Below are 16,416 nucleotides of genomic sequence, written 5' to 3' on the forward strand. Positions count from 1 at the left end.
CTCAGACACTGTCACATGTGTCTCCTTAAAATTTATTTGGTCAATATCTAAGATAGTACCTTTATTAGCACCACATCTGTATCCCTCAAAGTATATTTCAGTGCAGTCGGATTTCATGTTTTTCAGGAAAATTCCACATTCACAGAAACTGGGATTTTTATTTATTTAATTTTTTTTAACAGACTTGCACAGCGTTATTTCAGAATTCAGTAGCAAATCTATGTTAAAGTCATTTGAGAAACCATAGATTAAAAATAAACAGTTTTAGTTGGGAGCAGCGTTATTTTAATTGCCTCACTTATTCTGTCTCAGACTTTTTATGATGTTTTTTGTCATAAATCATATGATACAATCAAAACCATCCACTTCTGTGTTGTGCTTTTAAAGGATCACTAAGGTACCACAGAAAGAAAAAAAGAAAGAAAGAAAGAGAAAGATATTGCCGGTTGTGTAATTCCAGTATTATCAGACACGTCTAATTTCTTCGTTAATGCAAAATAAGTAATCAGATTAAATTCCCATTGTACTGTCGCAACACGCCTTTGACCATTCAGGATAAACCTTGCGTGTGGCCTAGCAACGCAAACTGTGAGTGTGCCAACAGCTAGTTGAGCTGGGAACCCAGAAACCAGTGGTGCACTCTTTCGGAATTTCACGGGCACTGGTAAAGTTTTTCAGATAAGTGGGAAAGCACATTAGCCAAAAGGACTGTGATACATTTTTAGGTGCACAAAAAGAAAAGAAAAGAAAAGAAAAGAAAAGAAAAGAAAAAGAATGTAGTATGGAAATGTAAAATTGCAGTTTTAGATGGTCAAATAGTCTATAGTTTGGATTCACGCTGTCCATTTTGGAGTCTTTCCCTCTTGTTTCGGTCTAGTTCATATACATTGTTTTTAATAACAAACAATGGGCTGCTCGGAGATATTACAGCCCAGAGCAAAATGGACATACGACTCCACCTTTCTCCGCCCGCTATCAGCAGTCATGAGTAACCAGAGTGGGGGGGGAAGAACCGCCCAGTGCTGTAAAACTTCTTCCTACCCCTCTGGACGGTCAAAGTGTAAACGCAGTTAACAATAGGCTACAGATGCAGTCAAACTGAAGCCGAACTCTTACAACATTTTGTTTTATTTCTAGACGCGATGGGATCACTATTGAAAAGCAGCATTTTTATTCTCCTGGCGTTCTTTCAAGCTGTAAGTAACACATTCAGTACGCGCAATGTATTGCTACGCATTTAGTGTCGAATGTAGAAAAGCGGATCTATACAGGTGTGGCTCTGGCTTGTGGTGTCGATGTGAGCGCTAAAGATGCCAAATATGATATGTCCTTAATCTTCCTGTTAAAAAAGAGAAAGAAAAAAGAGAAGCGTTTTCACCTCTTTTATTCGAAGGTCACAGGACAGTTCATTTGGTTTATTTCGCCATACGGGACGTGGGAGGAAAGTTTCGGGACACAAAGTCTTAATCAGGTCCACTCGTAAGGCAGACGTAATGATTACATTATTAGATATCCTGCTACATCTTAACACAGTGGGAATAATGTGCAGATTGTATTAGGGGCAAATACATCTGAATGTCCTTTTTATGGTATAACAGACTTTATATTAGATAGATAGATAGATAGATAGATAGATAGATAGATAGATAGATAGATAGATAGATAGATAGATATGTATAATAATGTACCTTTTGCTCGCTCTTTGTTTACTTGCAGCTTGTTTCGGTGGGAGCAGAAGGAAATGGACGACTCCTGCACAGGCAGAAGAGAAACTGGATCGCACCACCCCGAAAGCTAATTGAGAACCATGATTACACCGGCCTTAATTGCTTTGCTAGAGTGTGTATTTATTTTCTGAAGAATTCCATTGTAAAACTAATGTTTTTCATCTTACAAATATAAATATACATATTTATATGTATATTATTTTCCACAGTCATACAAATATTTTTTATGCTGGCAAAGCAACAGTTCAATGCGTTTTAATGTATTTTTCTGTGTTAAACAAATCATTTTCAAGAGCCGCCTGTCCCTCAGCCACCTTTGCTTTTCACTTACTTGCCTTTAACAAGCATATGTGAAAGTTGCTTCAGATGCAGATACTGGCAGACTGCCATGTTCATAATGAGTCAGTTCAGACACAGAGACAAATGACAGAAACTGCTTTGTGCGCTTTTCTTTTTTTACACAACCCTGTTTATTGTTCTAAAGTGTATTAATCTTCATAACTCACCTACTAATGTTAAGTAACTGCAGAGTTTAACTGACGTACGCACAGATGGTCTCAAAGCAGTCTGAACGACAACCTGCAGTATTTGTCATGCTTATATTTATCAGAAATATATTCTATTAGAATTATGATTTTAAAAGTACAACTTTTTAAATATATGGTATAATATGTTCAGTAAGTGTTTTCTTACGTTGTTAACTGAAGGTTTTGGCCTTCCAGATGGATTCATTCTGTTTGTGTATTTGAATTTCAGATTCGCTCTGATAAGGAGGAGTATGCAACGATGCTCTACTATATAACAGGGCCTGGTGCTGACCAGGACCCTGTTGGTAGATTTCGTATTGACCATAGCACTGGCTGTTTGAGAGTCTATTCCATTCTGGATCGAGAGGAGATTGCCTTCTATCGTGTAAGAGTGCTTTCAAATCCTCTTTATAAAGAGCCATGAGTTACAAAGTGAATCAGTTTTTAATACAGTTGTGCTTTATAGTTAAGAGGTGTGGCAAGATACACCAATGGGACCCAGGCTGAAAAATACATTGACCTTAATATCACCGTCGAGGATGAGAATGACAACGCGCCAGTCATTAAATTACAGCAAGTTGGATATGTCAATGAATCTAGTCGATCAGGTATGTTGAGATTTGTTTATGTGTCTTTTTTTATTTGATGGATCACAAAAACAATCCTGTCCTTAACTGAATTCATTTACCAGAGTTGCTATTTTTCATTTACCTTCGATTTCCTAGGTGTTGTTATCATGAAAATAATAGCTACTGATGCCGATGATGAGAGAACAGAGAACGCCCAGCTCTCGTACAGCATTGTTGAGCAGGCTAACACAGCTGGGTTGTTCTGGATGAACTCTCGAACTGGAGAGCTCATGGTTCAAAGTACCTCACTGGATCGGGAGGTGAGCTCATTTACTGACCTTTTAGGTATTGTGAAAATCATCTTGCGCCTCTACAATTATTTAATGGAAAAGCTTGCAGCAAAGAGTAGTCAAATCAGTGTCAGTCAGTAGATTTTGTCACAGCCCCCAAGTTCATCGTTATAGTACGACCTCATATTATAAACGTAATTTGTAAGAAATTAGTCAAACTTTATTCACCACACTGCATGTACATATTCCAACATATTCATCTGTGAAATTAAAACCTAAAATCCAATAATCATTTCTAACTTTTGTTTTTTAGAAACAAGATACATATAAGTTAATTATTAAAGTCTGTGATTTAAATGGACGCCCAGGAGGACGAACGTCAACTGGAGAAGTCGAGATCCGACTTGTTGACATAAATGACAACATTCCAACGCTGGAAAGAGAAACAGTAGGTTTTCCACGTTTACCACATCCAGCCCTTCTATTCTTGTGTTAAGTTTTTCTTGTTTTTTTGTTTTCATAGTGGTCAACAGTAAGCTTTTTTCAAAAACAATTGTTGTTCATGTGCACTTTATTTGCAGTATGAAGGGCGAATTGAAGAGAACACTGTCGGTGTGGAAGTTATGAGGATAAAAGCCATTGATATGGACCTAATTCACACAGACAACTGGCTGGCTGCTTTCCAAATCGTTTCAGGGAATGAGGGAGGTTATTTCGATATCACTACGGATCCAGAAACCAATGAGGGAATTATCATGGTTCGGAAGGTAAAGAGTGCTGTGTAAATTACAGGTGTATACAGTAAAAGGAAAAATGTGTTTCGACCTGCAGAGTCAAAATTCATGCATTACCGTTTTATCTACAGGCTCTCGACTATGAGGAACTGAAGGTGATGAACTTGCGTGTCATGGTTTCCAACAAAGCAGCGTATAATTTTGGCAGCAGTCAGATTGCGACAGGGGCAACAGGTATCAAAACCTACCCAGTCACAATTAATGTGGTCAATCAGAAGGAGGGACCTCGTTTCCAACCAAGCGTAAAAGTGGTGACTGTCTCAGAGGAGATCACATCCACCTCCCTCAGCAAAGTCATAACTAATTACGCTGCTATTGACACTGACACACAAAAGATTGCCACCAACGTGAGGTACAGTTAAACTGAAAGTGCCACCTGCGCATATATCAACCGATTCTTACACTGAATATGAAAAGTTTATTTTTGTTCTCACATTAATTTACATGTGTACTTCAAGGTATGCCAAACTCCGTGACATTGACAGCTGGTTGATTATCGATGAAAAGACAGCAGATATCAGGCTGAGTAAACTCCCTGACCGAGAGTCCGTGCACTTGATCAATGGAACATATTACGCAGAAATTATATGCATCAGCAATGGTGAGTTCTGTTAACACGGAAGCAAACATCAGTCTAATCAGGAGTAATATCGTACCCAACAGATTAATATTGATCTTACATTCCTCTGGCTTTCAGATCTGCCCTCGAAAACTGCCACGGGGACCATAGCTATTCAGGTGGAGGACTTCAATGATCACTGCCCAAGACTGACCTCTAAAACTCAGACCATGTGCCTTCAGGATAGTGTGATCTATGTCACTGCTGTAGATGAAGATCACTTCCCCAATTCATCACCATTTGAATTTACCGTGGTTGAAGAGGGCACCACAGGGAAGTGGAGAGTGGAGCATTTTAATGGTAATGCCATGTAAACAATCACTTTACAGCAAAGTCCAGCAAAAGCTTGTTAGATCAACCGTCTGAGCTTCCTTTGAGAGTAAAGGCATTTATGGACAAATTGTATATTGTGTTTTAGCAAAAAGTTGTTTCTTGCTATTTTTTTTAAGCGTTTATTTTGAGTGTGTTATCCATGTGCACTTCCTTACACGTTGCAAGACAAAAAGTAAACACTTTGTGCAGTATTTTTTATTTAATTTACTAATTTCTTTCTTCAGAAACTACAGTCATTCTGCGAGAAGAAAACTATTTGTGGCCTGGCATCCACAAAGTGACACTGAAGATCACAGACCAGCAGGGAAAGTCATGTGCTGATGCTCAGATAATAGATTTGACTGTATGTACCTGCAATAAAAACACCAAATCCTGTGTGTCACGCTCTACGTCGACTGCAACTTTTGGAGCTGCGGGTATTCTGCTGATGTTGCTGGGACTGCTGCTGCTGTTTTGTGAGTAGAGCCCTCGTTTGAGGATTTTACTCTTCCTAGTTTATGGGTGGGGGTTTTTCTCCATACCTTCACTTAAAAGGTTGCCTAACCGTACATGTTGTAGCAGGCCTAGAGAGACTGACTAATGTGAATAGTTGTGTCACACACAGATGCCTGTTATTTCATAAATACATTCTGTTTCCTGTTAAATCTGTTTATTCAGTTAAAGTAATTCATTGATTATTGGACCTAATCAGTCGAGCCTATTTTGATCTAGTGGAAAATGCCTGTTTTTCAGTGGTGCCTCTCCTGTTGCTCTTCTGCCTGTGTGGGAGTACAGCGGCTATCGGCGATTTCAAGTCTATTCCATACGACACAAAGCAACAGCTGATCTCATATCACACCGAGGGACAGGGAGAAGACAAGGTATTACTGTAGTTTTGATGTGTGCAGGCACCTTCAACTCTGAATGTTTGATAATCAAATTTATCTGACTGGATCCCACCCTTCTCTTGCAGGAGGTTCCTCTTATGCATGTCCCAGTGGAGGTTGATGGTGGTGCAGTGACTAAGGATGTCAACATGTTTGAGGGACAGGGATACCTTGGAGGGCTGGCTGAGTTAGGAGGAGCAGCAGGTGGAAGAGGGCCCTATAAAGGCGGTGCTATATACACATCCAATATGACAGCTGACAACGTGAACCTGTACAACAAGTACAAATACTCCAGTGGACAGAATATGGACTTCCTGAATACAGGAACGATGTCCAGACAAGATATGAATTTCTCTCAATACAGAGGTGGGGCATGGGATGGCATGGCTCTATCTGAGGAATTTCTATGGGACTACTATGTAACAGTAAGTGATCCCTAAGTTAAGTTGAAATTGCAGTCATTCAGGTCAGATATAGACATTATGTCTGAAACTGTAATGTATTCTTTTTCTTCCCCACTTCTTTGCAGAAATCCGATCATGCTGCACAGCAACCTCAAGTGAAGGACAGTATGCTGATCTACAACTATGAGGGTCAAGAGTCGCTGGCAGGTTCTGTAGGCTGCTGCAGCCTTCTTGAAAATGATGATGATCTTGCATTCCTTAATGACCTCGGGCCTAAATTCAAAACCCTAGCTGAGATTTGCCAGGGATCAACCATGGTCACTGAATCTGTAGATGTGGCAGTTTCTTCCACTCCAGTCAGACCCGTCTCTCCTTTGAGGCCTTCCACCTCAACACACACCCATGTCCGTAGTCACACAGAAACCATCAGGGACAGGGATCGCGTCAATATTAACACCCTAAATACCTCCAATGTATCATCCGGATCTTCTACCGTTATCCAAGAGGAACGTATCACTGGGAGAGCACAGAGTTCAGCAACTCTTCCCAATGTACACGTCCAGGACAACATAGTGATTCCCAGTCAGACACTGCTCATACAGCAACCTGCTATGTACTATGCTGCTACGCCCATGTATGTAGTCGAGTCCAAGCCCCAAGTAATGCTTGTGGCAGGAGGCACGCAGCAGGCAGTGGGTTCAGTAGGCCAAGCTGGGCTAAGTCATGGGCTGGTGCAAGTCAGTGGCCTCCAAAGTTCCCAGGGTGTGGTACTTGTTGATAGACAGGGGGGAATAGGTGAAGCAACAGGGCAGGCAGCACAAGGACTTTCACAAGGAACCATGTCCAGGTCTAGACAACTATTAGTGGTGGAGAATGGATCCTCAGGAGGAGAGCAAGGTGTGCATTTAGCGCAGGGCTTTGTGCAGACTGGACAAAGGTCTGCAGAGCAGGGCTTTGAAGTCCGAAGCGTGCCAGTGAAAGCTCAGGGTTTTTCAGTGGGTTCGCACAGTTCTCTAGGGTCAAACGAGGAAGCTAAGCTGACAGTCACACCCAAGTCACATGGGACCAAGAGAGTGGTTGTGCAGCAGAAAAAGGTCTTGGTGACAGAGAGAAATTTGGAGTCTAGTTCAAGAGCTTAGAGCAACCGTTTTCTGTAGCCTCGCTACAAATATTACTCTTGTTTTGACATGTAATGATATACTGACTGGACTGGAATGTACTACAGTACACCAACATGCTGTATTTCTATTAATGCAGATTATTAATTGTGGTATAAACTGGAGTTTGGTCTGCTTGACCCAAAGTCTTATACTGTAGGTTCTCATCCACCGACCTGAGAAGTTAGTGTGTAATACAGACTGTAAGGTGCAATTAGCCATCAGAGGCTGGATTTTCAAACTGACACTAGTTAAAAAAAATCTCCCTTTTTTCTATACCAAGCTTGTATTTGTCTTGAATGATATGTCAAAATTCAGTTCTGTCAACAGCAGGGGAATACAATACAGTGTTGACTATAGAGAGGAAAGAAAGCGTAAAATTTTACACGGTCTTACGTGACTTCTGTTATTAGAACCCAGCCGAAGGAAAAAACAAAACATTGAGTTCACTTAACAGACCTATATGTGCTACATTGTTTTTAGGTACAAAACTAATATGGCTTCGGGGCAGTAAAACAACTAGTCCTAAACCAGTTTTACTTAAACTTTGTGTCCTTTAAAAAGAGAAAGTAAAGTAAAAACATGTCTACACCCTTACATTGGGCAGCAATAGCTGTCAGATCATTGCATCTCCTGTCTATCATAGCTTCCAGCCTGCCAAGCTGCTGTACGAGCGGGAACTGCTGCACTGTTTTTGAGTGATCCCCAAAGGCTACGGTACTGAATAAATCAACAGCCAGAAATCACATGCATGAACTTGATATTCAATTAAAGCGCAACAGATAGGTCTAAACAGATACATCCACACTCCAGGAAAAACACAACGTGAGCGCTATACATCTTAGTAAGACTTTTTGCAATGAAAATTCCCACACAGGATTATTTTCTGCTTAGCGATGCATATAGTCTTCAAAAGAACACAGTTTTTGGCAGAGGTAGAGGCTGTAGATTTTTCATTTATCTTTAAAGGCTGTCAATATTAGATTTATTGCACAGACTGATGTATTATTTTAGAGTGTTGTGATTTTTAAGGTGCTTAATTTGTACATTGGTATATTTGTTTAGCCGTGACTAAAGTTGTCGTCATGCTAACTGTTAGATCGTTCACCTACTTCATAATGTGTTCAGAAGCTGTACAGAAACTAGATAAATACTGAGTGTGCTCAAATAACACAACTTCTATTTGAACTGTTGCACTATTTTTATACTTTTCCTGAAAGTATGCATTTTATATATATATATATAAGTATTAATTCCATGAGATTTAAGTGCCAAAGCTGAAGAAATGTATTCTGTGCGATCATTGCCAGATTGATTTTGTGTGTGTGTGTGTGTGGCTGTGTGTGTGTGTAATGGGATGGGATGAGCTTGCCAGTTTAATGCTGCTGTTCTTGCTACTGACCTGTATTTTTAAGCCTGCTTTATAAAATGCTGTAAGAATATAGCAGTGCAGGGTTAAGCCACGGGGATAATTAAGATGTTTGTATTTTAAGGGGTTTTTCAACTTGTATCACAATAAACTCAAACAGAAAAGAATCTGCTTGACACGTTTATTTTCTGATTTCACACATGACACGATTTATCGTATATCTTTGAGTTAAAAAAGTTAAGACTCATACTTCAGAAATTACTTGCATATCACCCTAACTGATCTTTTTACAACATTATAACCTTTTGGATGTCATGTGATATGCAATATTATGCAAATTCCTATCCAGAGGACTTTTTTGCAAAATATCAAACATTATACTATTATACTGTTTGCCAGATAGAATGAAAATGAGCATTAATTGGTATTTTAATTGTTATTGTTAAGTTATTTATATTTATATAAAAATATTTGTAATATATTTTATTATGTATTTCATATATAAGCAATTTAGTTTCAGATTCTTTGGTTACATTTGATAAAGTTTATACAATGGTAAACATATATGGAAAAAATAGTCCTTATTTGAATCTGACCATGAGCTGATACCACAGCTCTACATAGTTTGTTAATTGAAAGAGACAGTGTATGTAAAGCAGTTCTTCAAAGTTAAAAACGTTTTTCCAAATTAACTGCATATTTGCATGTCAACTAAAACATGTCGCAGGTAGAGAGGTTAAAATGTAAGCGTTATCTTCAGGGATTTCCAGCTAGACAGGAGTGTTCTGCATAGAAGGGATACAACAGGTTTCTCTGTAGTTGACTGACAAAGGTTCATTCATGCTTCACATAAACAGAGGAGAAAGTAAAGTAGAAACTCAGGTTTCAGTTACTGATAATGCAGGAACAGCACTTTCCTTTTTTGTGTCTTTTTTTCCCTTCGAGAAACAAAGTAAGCATTATATGCTCGCTATCTGTGAAGTGCACAAAGTAAGGGGGTGTTCTGCCATTAGCTCAAATTTCAGATAGCAGTCTGTCTGCATAGGGTGTCTGGGTGTTAATGCTTGATCGACTGAGCTAATGTGTGGTGTGGAAACAAACAAAAAAAAGCAGTTAAAACTTCAAATGTATCTTTAAATGTCAGGAATAGTAATCATATTAAGACAATAGTACTGTTAGATAAATTGAAGTGCTAGAGAATAAATTAGTATCACAGAGGCCGCTCAGCTGCACAGGGGACAGATCACAGCCTGTCGAGTATGTGTATTTGAGCAGCCGAGGCTCAGTTTATGCATACTGAATGTGGGGAATTGTTTCGAGCTCTCGGAGGGTTCTTGTTATATTGGCTTTTTGATGTGAAAGAAGGCAGCTCTTGTTGCCACTGAAATCCAAAACTGGCATTAACGTTATAATCATTAAACATGTTTTTTTAAATGATGGGGGGTTTTGGTTTTGTTTAACTCCCACAATAAAATGTAGTTATGATACATAGTTTAATCAACAGTTACAACTGTGTTTTTTTTTAAACCCAGTTAATGTTTTGTTTCTGGTGATAATGTACTGCTTTGTTTCTTTGCTACTCTGTGGACAGAAGTGGATCACCTGCAAAGTTTTTCTTTTCTATCTCAGTCTGAGCTGTCAACAGACAGAACATTAAAGTAGACACAGCTCTGAGCAATTTTGCTAATAAACTTTTCTTCTTTTGTGACATATAAGAAAAAGGTGGCTCAATTTATGACCCGTAATTTGTAATTTGGCCCCATTTAAGGTAATCTGACTAAAAGCTTGTAACGAGCCAGATCAGTTTCTCAGTCCTAAAAATAACTTCATCGTTTTCTTTCCTTTAGGATAACTGGTTCAAAAGTAGTATTCTGTGTTGTTCCCTGGATAATTTACCCAACATAAAGTTTTTATTTATTGACATTCTAAAAATCCAGCTGTCTGTCTCCTTTTTTTCTCTCTCTCTCACTAATGGAAAATTTTGGATTCACAGTTCAGACTTGGGTGTGTCAAGAAGCATAAAACACTTCTCGTTTAAACCACTTTTCATGGACTTTGAAAGGTGCGTGTGAAAGTCACAACCCTGACATGTTCCTTTGATATTATGCATTATAGTGTGAGATTATCAGCAATCACTGTGTGTTTTGAAATTCTTTTTTAACTTTTCCTTTGTGCACTGTACAGGCTGTTTATTTGCTGTTGCTGGGGACCTTCCTGCTTGGGTTGGGCTTCTTTGTCGTTGATTGGATGGGTGACAATCTGATACATGCTTGCAAAACAATGCAATAGATCAAGATGTCACGAGCTATGTAGGTTGTACATATTTCGACATAGCTTTTGCACATTATGTACCTTTGAAAAAAGAAACCTGACAAGAAGTACAGACTGGATCTTTTATTAGATATGAGGAAAAGAATGCACGTTTCAGTTATTGTTACAAAACTGTACTTATTTGTCGACACTGACACAGCATGACTTGGATAACTTTAGATTCTAACACCAATCACTGTCGTTGTCAGTAAAGGCTATATTTATATTCAGCGCAATATAGGCTAAACAACTATAGTTGATCATTATCTGCACACCACAACATTTATTGAAATCAGCATCCCTAGCATACATCTTGTGGTCTCATTGCACTCCAACAGCTGTTATTAGGAAGTGGCTCGTTGTGTTTTAGAATCAGTGGTGAACATCATGGCGGACTTCTTCATCATCCTCCATTTCATCTTCTTCGTATTCACCCATTTCATCAGCGGTGGCATCCTGGTACTGCTGATACTCAGACACGAGGTCATTCATGTTGCTCTCGGCCTCAGTGAACTCCATCTCATCCATACCCTCCCCTGTGTACCAGTGGAGGAAAGCCTTGCGGCGGAACATGGCGGTGAACTGCTCTGAGATCCTCCTGAACAGCTCTTGGATGGCGGTGCTGTTGCCAATGAAGGTGGCGGACATCTTGAGGCCACGGGGCGGAATGTCGCAAACAGCAGTCTTGACATTATTTGGAATCCATTCCACAAAGTAGCTGCTGTTTTTGTTTTGCACGCTCAGCATCTGCTCATCCACTTCTTTCATTGACATACGGCCACGGAAGATGGCTGCCACGGTGAGGTAGCGTCCGTGACGGGGGTCACACGCTGCCATCATGTTCTTGGCATCGAACATTTGCTGTGTGAGCTCTGGCACAGAGAGGGCACGATACTGCTGACTGCCCCTGCTCGTCAGAGGTGCAAAGCCCGGCATGAAGAAATGCAAGCGGGGGAAGGGCACCATGTTGACAGCTAGCTTACGGAGGTCAGCATTGAGCTGTCCAGGGAAGCGGAGACACGTTGTCACACCACTCATTGTAGCTGATACCAGGTGGTTAAGATCTCCATAGGTGGGTGTGGTTAGCTTTAAAGTGCGGAAGCAGATATCATACAAGGCCTCGTTATCAATGCTAAAGGTCTCATCTGTATTTTCCACTAGCTGGTGTACAGAGAGAGTGGCATTGTAGGGCTCCACCACAGTGTCGGACACTTTCGGGGAAGGCATGACACTGAAGGTGTTCATAATGCGATCAGGGTACTCCTCACGGATTTTGCTGATGAGCAGTGTGCCCATTCCTGAACCTGTGCCTCCACCCAGGGAGTGGGTGAGCTGAAAGCCCTGAAGGCAGTCGCAGTTTTCGGACTCCTTTCTCACCACGTCTAGCACAGAGTCCACCAGCTCAGCTCCTTCGGTGTAGTGACCTTTAGCCCAGTTATTTCCTGCTCCACTTTGACCTGCATGAAATAATTTTTAAAGACAATTGATGTTGAAGAAATATTGTTTTAGTTAAAACATCTATACGTATAAAGGTTTTACATTTGTGACCAAAGAATGAATTGACTGACACAAAATCTTGCACAGACAATAGTGGTCCACAAAGGATGGATCAAAATAAACTGGTGATTATTTGACTTTTTATCTGGCATCAAGATGAAGTTGATAGTTTTGATATGTCTTGTCAGTTGTTGGATACAAAATATGTTACAGTTATTCATAATTATAGCCCAACCATTTTATTGATAGGTTCATACTATCAGCTGATATTTGCTATTTGCCAATCTATCAGTATCAGCATTCATAATTCACAAGTAAAAAAACAGTCAGGAGAAACACCCTTCAACCATGTTATGAGTGTTGTGGCTGCATAGTTTGTCCACCAGAGGGCACTCTGCAACTTCCCTGTAGGCAATAGATATTCGCAGCACTACAAAGATCATAGAACATCGGTATCTGTATTGGTCTTGAAAATCATCGACTGGATGGTTCACCATGAAGTTAAGACCAGTGGTCAACACCTATTATGCCATAATTTTGTCAAAAGTTGCCATATGAAACTGGCAAGATAAGAAAGGTTCCCACTTGTCTGATATGTATTGACAAGCTAAGCAAAACAGCAGCTGTTGTGAAATTTTAGATCTTCTAAGTAACAATATCAACATTGCCATCTTAATAATATTTCCATGCGTGCACTACCAGTTCACTCAAAACAAAAGTGTGCCTTTGTGTAGTTTTACAAAACTTCTTATGAAGCTGATTAAAACTTGGCAACTAATTTGTTCTTCAAAAAATCTTATTTCTCTGGAAAGCATCAGTAAGTGATTTATCTACCATCTTCAACTTGTTAGCACTTGTTATCCAGTGACAAAATAGATTGTCATCTTGGGTTAAATGTTTTTGGCCCTCATATTCTTATTTGCTTTCTGTTCTGCTGCAGAATCTCCACATAGACTGTATTTTTGCTAAGTCACCACAAGAGCTGTCTCAGTCGACACATGGGCAGTGCATCACTGAGGGACTGCAGGAGCTGTGTGCTCAGAATATATAGTACTGTGCAGTGCAGCGGAAACGAAGTGCAGCTTCATTGTCTGTGACAGCAGGTCAGACACATGCTGCACACATGCACGGATGACTCACACATGTGGAGCCTGTTCAGGATGAATGGTCTGATCCTGATTTATTGTCAACTCACCGAAAACAAAGTTGTCAGGCCTGAATAGCTGCCCAAATGGACCAGAGCGAACTGAATCCATGGTTCCTGGTTCCAGGTCCACCAGAATGGCTCGGGGCACAAATTTGCTGCCTTTGAATACAAGGACAGAGAGGGATGTGGAGGGGTCATGGATGGAAGGGTGGAGTAAAATATCAACAGTCTCAGTAACCTCAGCGACACCGGCAGAAAACCATGGAGAAAAACCTCAGCATATTTCAAAAGATTCACAAGCAACATTTCCTTAAAGATACAAGCCTGTCAATTAAGCTGGGAATTCAAAACATCTTCTGTTCTTTTCTTGCTTTTTGCCTTGCCCCACCCTTTCTGTCTGTCACCCTTCTTGCAAAACTGCTGCAGCGTGCTGCACAGCTTAATCTAGACCAGTGAGGCTTTCAAAGTGCTGAGTCTTGCAGGATGTATTCAGACACAGAAGCAGTCTTCCTTGACTCTGCCTCGTGTCATTTTCTTGCTCAGTGCTGAAGTTTTAATGTTGCTCATGAATCTGCACTTTTTATTTTAAGGACAATTTGTTTTGTTCAGTCTGCATTCACTAGTGACCCAGCTGGTGACACTGAAGCCGGCATGCAACGTGGAAACAATGAATCAATAATGCATGCCGCTGGGAAATAGGATATGGGTAGATTGTTGTCCTTTATTGCCAATGCAGATGAGTAAAGGGTTTGATATCAACCCTGGGTGATGTTGACCCTCTCCGAAAACATGAGGCCTAATGATGAAACACAAATACTAATTCTTTATAATCCCTGCACCTTTATTTACCAGGCACTGATTGGCTACTTGATGTACGCCAGCTGTGAGCAACAAAACAGGTTGTATTTAGAAGGATCTGCAATACAGGCACCAGTAAAATCAGATACTGAGCATGAGTTCAGCTATACTGAGACTGCAGATACCTGTTCTCCCTATAGAGAGACAGAGGGGGAGGGGTGACACAAGGACACAGAAAGAGAGATTTTTAGCAGGTGCACTGTCCTCATTTGTGTCCCTTCACTCACAGCAGAACCTAGTTTCCACTGCAGCTAAATTAGTGACATGAGCAAACTGTGACAGTCAAATTAGGTCTGTGTAGCATAAGGCCATGCAAGAATAATGATCGCTAGTTTAAAAAGCTGCTTTGTGTATAGTGGAAAATTCAGATGCAAGCATGTGACTTATTTTAAAGCAGCCTTTTCTTTCTCACCTGATGCCTCATTGTAGTAGACATTTATCCTCTCCAACTGCAGCTCACTGTCACCTTGGTAACTACCGGTTGGATCGATGCCATGTTCATCACTTATCACCTCCCAGAACTAAGGCAAGACAAACACATTACTATTCATTAGCATTAAAAATGTATTTATTTATTAGAGCAACACGGCAAAAAAAGAAAACATGAAGCAAGTTTGAAGTATGTGCGTCAGGCCTTGTTTTAGTTTTTGCGCATCTGGTGGCACAATGACGCGCAGCAGCGGAGGTCACATCACCTGAAAACTCAAACGGACTGAACCGCACCCTGTAGGTATGTTAATCCGTGATTGATCGATATTAAACTCTTAAAGACAGATTTGTAATCGCTTCGATTTAAATTTGCCAAACTAACCGCGCTTTGTAAACTATTAAGGCACACAAACACGGTGACGTTCCGGATTTAAATGAAAATTACTCCTTTAGATCCCTTCTTCAGAGATTAAATGAAGAAATTTATACCTTGGCCCCAATCTGATTTCCGCACTGCCCAGCCTGCATGTGAACGATTTCCCTCATGATGAACTGCGGGTGCGTGCAGACAGCGTCCTTTCTCGACTTTAATCGGCGTCCACTCTTCAGTCTCTTGCCGCTGTGTTTCTCAAAATCAGGACTTGCCTCATTTCTCGGGTGAGGGTTGAGCCGGCGAGATAGATAAACGTGCTGCTGGTCAGATGACGTTATACACAACGCAGCATCCTCAGCATCCCTGTTAGCCAATGGGAGCGCCCCGGTTTGATGCAGTGGACCAGCGGATCATGCCGCATCATGTCCCTGACATCACCCCGTCCAATACAGGCAAGCAAAAAAAAAAAAAAAAAAAGGTTGGCTTTTTCACTATAGTGAGGATGTTTTAAAAGATCCACATAATTAATCTCGCTATTAGAAAATGCCAGACTGCAGCTGCTGATTCATCCCAGTCGTCTTTTAAGCAGCTACCTGTAGAAACGAGCCCAGTTTTTAAGGCTTATGTGGTTTTAAGGCTTAGCTAAGTCTAATAGCTCACCTTTCCCTAGCAAGCACAGATTCTCCAGCTAGTTTTGCCACTATATGTTAACTAAATGTATTAAATAATTGACTATGTAAGACTGGTCCTCAAGATTAGATAAGAGGTAAAAGTCCTCCCTAGGGCACTTTACATGTGACCGTACCTCCATTACTTTGATGCAGGCTAAAAAAAACGTGAGGAGTTATAAATCCTACTTTCTGATGCCATTGATTTCGAAATGTCGCAGCTTGTCTATAATTATAGGCTGCATTCAAGTTCGCCTTTGATGGCCTCATCCCATCAAATCCCCATCAAAGCTACAGAAACACTGGGAGGTCTGTTTGAGTAGACAGAAACACTCAGTGGAAAAAGGCACCTTCAGTGAGTCTGCAGAATGAAGAGGGTTCAGTGCCTATTAATTATTTCAGAAAAAGGACAGGACAAAACATTGTTGTAAAATTAAAGGAGTTTTTCCACCTTCAGTGCCTTTTTTCCACCTTCAGTG

The 16,416-nt window shown here is 40.4% G+C and overlaps 2 protein-coding genes across 3 annotated transcripts; one reads left to right on the forward strand and one right to left on the reverse strand.

Annotated features, from left to right (window-relative positions):
* Positions 1-1,029: 1,029 nt before the first annotated feature.
* LOC116318726 (desmoglein-2-like) lies at positions 1,030-8,822 on the forward strand. Its single transcript, XM_031737850.2, has 14 exons — positions 1,030-1,196; positions 1,717-1,839; positions 2,484-2,639; positions 2,721-2,862; positions 2,980-3,143; positions 3,427-3,561; positions 3,695-3,880; positions 3,979-4,259; positions 4,366-4,508; positions 4,605-4,826; positions 5,084-5,314; positions 5,592-5,719; positions 5,812-6,150; positions 6,255-8,822. The coding sequence occupies exons 1-14, from the start codon at positions 1,143-1,145 to the stop codon at positions 7,266-7,268; spliced, it is 3,318 nt and encodes a 1,105-aa protein (XP_031593710.2). The 5' UTR covers positions 1,030-1,142; the 3' UTR covers positions 7,269-8,822.
* A 2,226-nt stretch (positions 8,823-11,048) lies between these two features.
* Positions 11,049-15,905, reverse strand: LOC116318722 (tubulin beta-2A chain-like). Of its 2 annotated transcripts, XM_031737844.2 has the most exons (5): positions 15,386-15,905; positions 14,880-14,988; positions 14,593-14,601; positions 13,658-13,768; positions 11,049-12,422 (listed from the first exon to the last, which is right to left on the reverse strand). In XM_031737844.2, the coding sequence occupies exons 1-5, from the start codon at positions 15,440-15,442 to the stop codon at positions 11,338-11,340; spliced, it is 1,371 nt and encodes a 456-aa protein (XP_031593704.1). In that variant the 5' UTR covers positions 15,443-15,905; the 3' UTR covers positions 11,049-11,337. The 2 variants fall into 2 exon arrangements, with proteins under 2 accessions (XP_031593704.1, XP_031593705.1); XM_031737845.2 differs by lacking the exon at positions 14,593-14,601.
* Between the last annotated feature and the right edge of the window lie 511 nt (positions 15,906-16,416).

This window comes from Oreochromis aureus, linkage group 18 (genome assembly GCF_013358895.1).
Source record: "Oreochromis aureus strain Israel breed Guangdong linkage group 18, ZZ_aureus, whole genome shotgun sequence".
NCBI classification, from domain to species: Eukaryota; Metazoa; Chordata; class Actinopteri; order Cichliformes; family Cichlidae; genus Oreochromis; species Oreochromis aureus.

Coding starts and splice junctions, on each gene's coding strand:
- LOC116318726 (XM_031737850.2), top strand. CDS start 1,143: ATGGGATCACTATTGAAAAGCAGCATTTTTATTCTCCTGGCGTTCTTT. Junction 3,144..3,426: donor GTACCTCACTGGATCGGGAG/GTGAGCTCATTT, acceptor TTTGTTTTTTAG/AAACAAGATACATATAAGTT. Junction 4,827..5,083: donor GAGAGTGGAGCATTTTAATG/GTAATGCCATGT, acceptor TTCTTTCTTCAG/AAACTACAGTCATTCTGCGA.
- LOC116318722 (XM_031737844.2), bottom strand. CDS start 15,442: ATGAGGGAAATCGTTCACATGCAGGCTGGGCAGTGCGGAAATCAGATT. Junction 14,989..15,385: donor GAAATCAGATTGGGGCCAAG/GTATAAATTTCT, acceptor GTCTTGCCTTAG/TTCTGGGAGGTGATAAGTGA. Junction 12,423..13,657: donor GCCTGACAACTTTGTTTTCG/GTGAGTTGACAA, acceptor TATTTCATGCAG/GTCAAAGTGGAGCAGGAAAT.